This window comes from Neomonachus schauinslandi, chromosome 10 (assembly GCF_002201575.2).
Source record: "Neomonachus schauinslandi chromosome 10, ASM220157v2, whole genome shotgun sequence".
Taxonomy (NCBI): domain Eukaryota; kingdom Metazoa; phylum Chordata; class Mammalia; order Carnivora; family Phocidae; genus Neomonachus; species Neomonachus schauinslandi.
Genome location: NC_058412.1, coordinates 93,077,108 through 93,086,411, shown reverse-complemented (window position 1 = coordinate 93,086,411; position 9,304 = coordinate 93,077,108). Strand labels below are relative to the sequence as shown.

General features: G+C 52.3%; 1 protein-coding gene across 1 annotated transcript in view; it reads right to left on the bottom strand.

The window, feature by feature from the left end:
• Positions 1-2,066: 2,066 nt before the first annotated feature.
• Positions 2,067-9,304, bottom strand: part of RALGAPA2 (Ral GTPase activating protein catalytic subunit alpha 2) — a 334,819-nt gene continuing 327,581 nt past the window's right edge. The window contains exons 39-40 of the mRNA XM_044918716.1: positions 7,558-7,597; positions 2,067-4,422 (exon numbers count right to left, since the gene is read on the bottom strand). Coding sequence (XP_044774651.1) covers positions 7,593-7,597 — 5 coding nt within the window. The 3' untranslated portion in view covers positions 2,067-4,422; positions 7,558-7,592. The remainder of the gene's footprint in view (positions 4,423-7,557; positions 7,598-9,304) is intronic.

Here is a 9,304-nt window from a genome sequence, read left to right as displayed (position 1 = left end):
GGCCTAAGATTTGATGAGCATTTTTTGAGAATGACTGGAAGTATGATGACTAGGACACCCTCCCCCATCTTTTTGTTATAAATAAGACAATAAACTGCTGTATGAGACTTCCATAACAATATCCTGTGAAATTCAAATAACTATTTCCAGATCGGAAGAGAATCCATAAATTATCCTGGAGGGAGCGGGGCCATCTACAAAGTGAAATCATTAGGATGGGCAGGACACTACGCTGAGCAGTTAGTGCCTCAGGGACTCTTCGCTCTTGCTCCCTTCACCCCAGGGTACCTGTGCGGCATGGGGAGTAAGGGCTGCCCAGAGCATCACAATGGGGTCAGTTCCAGCGACTCGATCCAAATCTGTCTGCAGGTCGGGATCCTCGAGGGGGCAGAGGGGGACTTTAAAAATTAGGTGCTGAGGTTCTATCCAGACATGGTGGGTCAGATGGAAGCACCTCTGAGGCTTCCTGAATGATTCTGATGCCCAACAAGGCTGGGAACCACCACTTCTAGGAAACAAAGCTCTAAAACTGCATCAAGCTATGTTCTATGAGGAACCAAGTGGTAAAAGCACTTGCTACCAGTCCAAAGCTTTAAAAAGCCACATCGGTTCAGGTTCTTCCTGGCTCCCGGGAAGGCACCTGGACCCTTTGTGAGGTCATTGAAATGTCTTGTAAGTAATAGGGACTCAACAGCTATTTGTGAAATGGACCAATGGATGATTTTTAGACAGCTCGACTGTCCAACATGTTGAAAGTTCCCCGGCGTCCAGAGCGTGGGACTAGCCCAGGACGCTGGTGGAGAACACCTGGCCAGGCCTTCGGAATGTGATGGTGGGAGCCCTGAGGCAGGGCCATCAATGGGGCCTCGACCACACCAGCAGGAGGCTGGTATTACATTTTATCTACCACTTACAAAGACAAACCCTCAAAGTCAGCCTCTTGACCATCAGGGCCAGGGACTCCTGACTGACTTTACATAAACACATTTGTAAACTTCCCTGGACTGGTACTGGCTACCATTTTGGGATACATAATTAGGCTTTGGTTAAAAAAAAAAAGAGGCTTTTGAGCAACTCTGATAAAAAAAGCAAGCCATCTTTTGTGAGATGCCAGGATAAACTTTATTTTCCTAGAAACTATAAAGAAAACAAAAGAAACATACGGCACTTAAGTGCTGTGTTTCTACCTTATTAAATTCATCACAGCAAATCAGAATTAAAGAGAAAAAGAGGGTAAACTGGAGAGTTGAGCGGCGCTCATCAGCGGAGCCGTGTGCTTTTCCAGGTGTGGCACGCACGTGCCTGCACAGGTGGATTCTACCCCGCGTAGGCATAAACCCAGATGTGGGGCGTTAGGCAAATTAAATAAGGGAGCAAAACAAAAATCAAATGACATCCTATAACTTAATTTCCCGTATTTATCAGTTTCTTTTTCTTATTTACATGAACTAAATGTTGTCGACCTGAAACCATAAGAAAACATTCACTTCATGTGTGTATCATACACAGGTACTGAGTGTAGCTAAAACAGTGGTTGTTTCATGTTGAATTTCTTTCCAGTAGATACAGACATGACGCACAGTTACATGTGATGTCACAGTACATTGTAAAGGATCCCTCAAGCCTCCAGATGATACAGATGTACCAGGAAGTGAAGCGCAGGCGGCCACACCGGGAGGAAGGTCAGGAAGACGTGATTTGCATGGTCTGCAGATTCGCATGATCTTGTTTGTAAGGCTGAGGGTCCTGTCGTCGGTCAGCCCCTTTTGTGAAGGCCAGGCTTGACTCCCCTTCCTCCCTGTGGCTCTTAGCAAACTGCAGCCTTCAGGGCATGAAGACACTGTGACAGTCACTTACCCAAGCGAAATTTCCTCACTGCTGTCTACTTCAGATTTTACCATTTTTAAGAAGTCATCATTTTGTTTTTTTTTTAAAAGATTTTATTTATTTATTTGAGAGAGAGAATGAGAGAGAGCACATGAAAGGGGGGAGGGTCAGAGGGAGAAGCAGACTCCCTGCCGAGCAGGGAGCCTGATGCGGGACTCGATCCAGGGACTCCAGGATCATGACCTGAGCCCAAGGCAGTCGCTTAACCAACTGAGCCACCCAGGCGCCCCTTTGTTTTTTTTTAAAGTACAAAAAACACCTTCTCAGTGAGACTATGGAACATCAGCTTTGCTTTGGACGGAAATCAGTGTGCAGAGATCAGCGTGCAGAGAAGTGGGGGGATGGGCCTGGCCCTGCCCGGAAGCCAGCGAGTCTTACCCATTTTGGGCCGATTAGGGCCACTTTCGAGTACAGATGGCTGACCTACTAATGCGACGAGTCAGCACTGTGACTCAGGTGGGTCCCCGCCGGATGAGTGAACCTCCATAATTTTGCTGGAAAGGCATTTATTGCAAAAAGCACAATATTTGCTTTTCTAAGTGAAAAAAAAAAAAAAGAGCTTGATCATTTCAATTTTCCACCCCAAATAACAAAAGTGATTCAGGTCCACGTGATCGTAAGCAAACCTGGTTGCTAGATTCCCTGCTCCCTATTCCACCCCGATGCTGCCGCTGACAACAGTGGGCTCAGAAGCAGCTCCAGTCCCCAAACTGCTGGCTGGAGTCTGGGGTCACAGGGAAGTTAAAATCAGGAGGGATGACAGGAAAGGTCTAGGTATATGCTGCCTACAACTGAGTTTCCCACTTGCCAGTTAGGAGGACTGGTTCACAGAGCACAAGTCCAGGGGAGTTCAATGCGACTTCCAAGTCCTGACACTTCAGCTCAATCCAAGAATTATGCCACAGGGGTTTTCTAGAGCCAGGAAATAAAATGTCCTCCCAGAAGCTACTGGCTGTCAGAGCCTGCCTGGGACTCTGGAGCCCAGGGACAGGTGATGCTCTCCCCTGCAGGAATGAGGTCTGGGCACTTCGTAAATATCCAGTGGAGCTGCTCAACACAAGTCTGCTGTCTGAGCGATAGTGGACAAACCGTGCCTACCAGAAAGTCCAAATTATTTAAAAGGCGAGGGTGGGCGGCTGGAGCAGGGGTGGGGAACAAGGGTCAGGTACTGGCCAAACCAACGCAACAGCGCATGGAAAGAACGGATTGGTCAGTGAAAACGGCCACCCTGATGGACTGAGGGGGCTCAGGAGACTCGCCAGGAAGGGGACCAAAGCCGCCGCCGGGGTGGGGGTGGGGAACACCCAAGCGGGCACAGAGCACAGAGGCAGAGAGTCACGGGAGGCGGGGAAGCACCCTTGCAGGGACCGATCTTTCTCGGGTCCTTAGCAGCTGTGTTCTATGTGCTGCCCACCCCACCCCTTCTGAGCCACGGGCTTACTCTGGAGACAGGCTGCAGGCCTAGGTGAGAGGCAGAGGGCCAGACAGGTCTTCCTAACTGATTTTTCTGTCGCTGACACCCTCAGACCCCCAGCAAGGATGCTGGCCAAGCACAGATAGAAGGTAGGGATTTTCATTTCTTCTTCTTCTTCTATTCTTTTTTTTTTTTTAAACAGGCTCAACATGCCTTCCTTGGAGCCAAATGGGTAGAAAGCCCCCATTTGTGCCGGGGCCCTCCCCCAGCAGTGGGCAGGAGAGCAGAACTGCAGGGCGAACCTTCTGGAGGCAGATGGACATCAAGGGGGGCCTGTCTCAGTCTAGTGCCTGCGCTGGTGTGCGCCTTGCGTGTTGACGTGGCGCTGTGCTGAGCTGGGCCCTGAAAGCCTCCTGACCTACAGGAGTTTTCACAGGGACAGGACCCGGTTTCTAGAGTCATCTGAGGGCCTCCAGGATGGTCGGGAAAACCTCTCCCCCGTTAGTGGGCATCAGGCACCAGGTGGAAAACACTCAGCAACCCAGATAAAACTTCTGGGCAAAAGACCCTAGGGAAAGCCAATTTCCATGATGATGAAATTTTGGAGTAAACCATAAAATCTAACATAAGAACTAGTGAAATCAATGCAGAGAAAATTCCTCAGTTTAGCAGCTGTTTTGCCAGCCCTTCTGTGAATCTTGCTTGGGTTTATAAACAACTCGGGGTACAGAAACCAGTTGCACTCCACCCCTTCCCGAAAGCCCAGAATCTTCTCCTGCCATCCCTGCGGAGAGCAGCCCCGTCAACGCCCATGAGAGCGCATCTGTCTCTGGGTGGTGGTGACCCTCCCCTCTTCTTCTTTGGAAGCTCAAGTTTCGTGAGGTTCTAGGGCAAGATGACACGGCCCAGTGAGAAAGTCCAACCGGCGACGTTTCGGTGGGGTTCACCTTGAACTTTGGAAGTCCGTTAATGGGAAGATGTGCCGAGGGCCAGCAGAGCAGTGATGTTTCCCGGAGTCTCTGTGTTTGGGGGTTTGGGGTGGGGGAAGGGGGAGTCTCATTCATTTCCTCCTTGTTAAGAGGTGCCATGAGAGGGAGGCACTCAGGCTGGCGGCCAGGGCCCTGCAAAGGAAGCAGAGAAAGGCCGAGTCAGGGCACCAGGGGAGGCCCTCGTGGGCACAGGTCCAAGAAGGACTTGCGGCCCTCAGGAGACTTGGCACCACCACATCCCCAGAAAGGCTTTGACGACCTCCCTTTGTCACCGGGGCAGAGATGTTTGCTGAATGAATCAACACGTGAATGTCTTTCCTCCGGGTCTTTGCTCTGGACTCTCCTGCAGCAGAAACAAGCTATAAATCCTTTTGATATTCAGCTGGCCTCACCGTCCATTCCACAAGTAAAGAATGAAGAGAAAAAGCCTCTGATTGCAGCAAAGGGAAGACAGGCCAGGGAAGGAGCAGCATGGCCCAGAGTCAATGAAGAAGCCAGGAAAACTTGATGGACAGCTTTGGGGATTCCTGTCAGTGTTATTATTTACACGTATTTACATATAATATTTCACCAGATGAGTTACAACTGGATTATTCCCCAAAGGATCCGAGAGAGAGGTCAGGACTAAATTGCTTGCCCGAATGAGTCCAGATGAGCATAGCACCATTCAGCGCTGGAGGGAAAAGGAGTAAAATCAAAGCGTGCGTGTCTGCACCTCTCCCCCTCCCCAGGGCCCTTGCGAGGGTGCTCAGAGGAATCCAGGAATGCCTGCTGCAATACCCAGCCCCTGTTGCTGCTAGAGTCTGGTCTCCCCCGGGGGCCCTGCTGCGAGGGAGAGGCTTGTTTCATCACCCCTCTTTCCCCATAAGCTATTTTTAAGCCGGCTGTGTTATACCCCAAGCTTCCGGGCCAGATCCGATCAAACCTCAGAAGCAGGCTTTCTATCCTCCTCCCAGAATGCTTCACTTAAAGGGGTTTGGCCTTTGAAATTTTTATTATTATTGGCATTTGAAATTAATTTATGTAAGTTGTCTTATTCACCGACAACATCTTTTCTCGTTTTCTGACCTTACCTTATTGTTTCTAGGAGGAGCCTCTGAAATCAATACTCACAAACATGCTTGGACCTGAGGAGACAGCCTTCCCCAGTGCGTTCCCAATTCCAGCACCTTAAGGCGCCCACCGCGGGGGCTCTACCGTCTCCTGCCTGCTGGTGCCCGTAGGCCAGGCAGAGAGAGGAAATGTCCTGGGGCTCTCTCCTGCGGTTCTCATCTTTAAAAACAGGCTGCTTTTGACAAAGGCAGCACAGCCATACTGACCTCCCTGACAGAGACGGCATTGACAAAAGGTCTCTCTCTGTCCCCTCGGAGTTGGACATGGGGGTGAATAAACCTGATTCAATCCTTATTAGATAATGTTCCATTTTGAAATACCTTTGCTTCAAACTGTCTAGGATGTCATATTCCTCACTAGGAACCACTCTACCCAGTATTGTAATCAGACTGATTGGGAGAGAGGGAAGGAAAAAAAAATAAAAAGCACGTGAATGAAAGAGAAAAAATGATGTTCAAAGATACGATATTAAGTGCAAGAGTAATTCTGGATTAGAAGGAAATACTGAATGCCTCCAGCCGGGGAGGGCCAGGAGGGGGAGGAGGGGTGCACGCTGCATTCCAGCAGTGGGGCAGGATGGCAGGCGGACAGACTGACGGCGGGCGGGCAGGTGGTGGACCTTGAGGAGCTGCAGGAAGCTCTGCAGCAAAGCGGCCCCCGTGCATCGAAAGCCGTGGCCCCAACCGCTGGGGGCAAAGGGAAGGCTGCCCCTCCCAAAGCCAGAGCCTGCACGACCGTGCCCCTGCATTCCTCCATCCCCCACTTCCCGCTGGCACAGCCCCAGCCTGTGGGGCTCCTGCCATGCCTGCTGCACCCCTTGATTGATGGGGAGGCGGCAGCTGGGGAATGAGCCGGCGGGCCACAAAGGAGAGAAGTCCACTCGCAAGCTGCCGGCAGCCGCTCCACTCGTTCGGCCTCTTCCTCCTGCGGGAAGCTGGGGGTCTGTTCAAAGGGCACTCGAGCCCCCCTTGGCCGCTCCGTAGAGGGAGCGGGAAGGGACGCATGGATACGGGGTCCTGGCCAATGAAGACTTCTGCAGGAGGCCCCCACTCTGGAGAGGACTGTACAGCCCCGCTCCATTCCACCCACCACGAGCACCCGGGCTGGTGGGGCTTATTGCCTCTGGGGGCTCAAGAGAGCGGGCCCGGTGTGGAACAGTTCTGGGACTGGGCCAAAGCCGTGGCCGAGGGGAGAAGAGAAGGCAGCTGGGCTGCAGGGTCAGCTCGCTGTGGCAGTGGCTGCTCGTCTACCCTGCAGGTGGAGGAGGTGCCGTTGTGGATGAACCCGAAAGCCTAGATGCTAACATTCCACCCTATGCACAGTTCCTGAGACCGTGACGGGCATCTGTACCACGCCTTCCTCTGTGGTGACATGGTTAATAAATGACAGCTCGCTGGTGTCCTCCCGCATTATGACTGTGAACATCATCACCATCTGGTCTCCCTTCCACCTGTGAGCCCATGAGTCAGTGCAGCCGGGGCCACCCCCAGCCCACACGGCCACAAGGCAGCACGGGGACGGGTCTGGACCCCGGAGCCACGGCAGAAAGGGGAGGCCCACGGAGGTCACACCTGCTGCAGCCAGCCTGCCCTCTGAGTCCTAAACTGCAGCCCATCCCCGGGTTCTTCACCCTCTGTGCTCCCCCAGCTTTTGTCTGCTCTTCCTCCCCCAGCTGTTCCATTCAGCAGCCCCCCAGACAACCTGCTCTCGCTGCACGGAGGCCTTGGAGGCGCCCATTAAGGCGAGCGGTCAAAGGCCGGCCCAGCACGTGCCACATCTTATCGGCCCATCTCAAGATCCTGCTCCTCCTGGCTTGGGCAACAAAAAAGGGGGCGGCCCCGGGTCCACCGGCTCCCCGTGGCCCTGCACACAAAAGGGCGGCGACAAAGACATTTTCCGGGATGGCAGGTGTTGGTGTCGGATTCCGCCCGGAGTGCACGGGCAGAAGAAAGGCGAGGCTGGGTTTCCCCGGGCAGCACAGACATGCAGGGGCAGGAGGGTGGGCAGGGCCCCTCGGGAGGGAAGGTGGGAGGCAGCAGGCACTCGAGGGGACATTTCAGCACGGTGTTAGCCCTGGTGGAGGGTGGGTTAGCGAATTCACGCACCCCTCCCCAAGAGCAGGGTGGCTGGGCAAACCCCAAGCATCAGTCTTACCTTGCTCAAACATTGCAATGAGACCTTTACATATTTTAATCTGGAAGGAAAAAACATGAAATCAAATGAATACAAGCCCAGCACACCCACAGCCTGACCTGATAATGAACACAGTGCTAATAATACATTTATTCCTGTGCTGCCTGAGTGTTGTCACAGCTTTGGAGATCATTACGAACTGAAAATTCACTTAAAATTCTACTTGGCAGGACAGAATTCTAGCTGCCATCACATTTACAGACGTGAAACGAGAGAGACAATAGTGTTCCTAGGATGCGTTGTGTAGAAGCTGCTGGGAGATCTACAGGCACAGGGCGGCACTGACCACCGGACCCTTTTCCTGGTGCCCCGTATTTGCTGACTGATTTGGTCTAAAATACATCAAAGACTAAGAATGTTCAAGATGAGCGTTAGGAATTCAATGGGCGACCTGAAAAAATACTTGCCAGGCTCTAAGTGTGCAAGTTTGCATGCCTCTTCATTTCATTTCACAGGTTTCTGAGGTGTACACGGTGTGTTAATTTAGTACTAGTGTCACCTGTGGTGTGACAGTCCCTGGGGAGGAGGCACACAGCCGGCGGTGTAGAGGGAGGCCGGGAGGGGGACCCTGCAGTGGGAAATCAGACTGCGAGCTCACCCTCCCTCCCAGAGCAGGAGGATCTCAGCAGACACGCTGACCCCGAGAGGGGACCTGAAGTTTTATGGACTTGGTGCCAGGTTTTCTTGATTTCCCCCCATCCCTCCCACAGACAGTCTATTTCCTAGGTGGGTTTCCCTTAGCAAGTCCTCAGCCTCATTCTGCACCAGGCGTCGTAGCTCCTCACCCCAACCCCCACAGCACTCCTGAATTCAGTGTCACTAGACCACCATCAAATCTGGACAAAGGACATTCATCAGTGACACGGACTGTTGTTTGCACGGCCACAGTCGTAAACTTGGGTTGTCTGCTGACCCTGCCTGCCAAGGTTGGCACAGCGAGCAGGGCCAGTTTCTGAGATGGTGGTTCAGAAGGCCGTCAGAAGGACCGCTGACATAGTCTCAAGTGGGGCTCTCCAGAAGAAATGCGCACTTCCACGATCTAGTGAAAATTCATCCCCCCGCAGAATTACTTGGGGTTAGGAATTTCAGGATAAATAACTGATCGTGGATGATCGGTCTTACTTGATTTCCAACCACTGTCACCTGCTCCTTCTCTATACGTGGATAGTGCTCCAGACCACAGGAAGTTCTTGCGACTGTGTTGATTGCTGGTAACAGACTAGAATGTTTTCCGTGGATCCTGGATAATGCGATGATCTAGAGTTCCTGTTTTCTCCCAATGCACTGCGTTGTAGCACCCCATTTCTTCTCACGGAAAATGGCAGACGTACAACATCTCTCTGCGGGTCTGTCTTCGTTGAGTTGGGGAGGCCCAGCTTTTCAGGGCACCATGCTACCTACCCTCTCCAGTGTGAGCAAAGGGTCTCTTCATGAAGGGGCTCCTTAGCCTCCCTCCCCTGCAGCCCCTTCAGCGCTGGTTATGCTGGGCGTACCAAGAAAGCAGATGGAGCAGCTAACAATGGAGGACTTGTTTGTAATTGCTGATGAGGACTGGTTTGCTCCTCTCCCCAGTGCGTCCCCAGATGCAGCCTGGTGTGGTGTGCTGGACCAAACAGAATGTCTCAGTAACTGCCAGTCCATGGGTGAGTTAGGAGATGCAAAGACAGAGACAGTTGGGGGCTGCCTTAATTATTCCATGGGGCTCAAA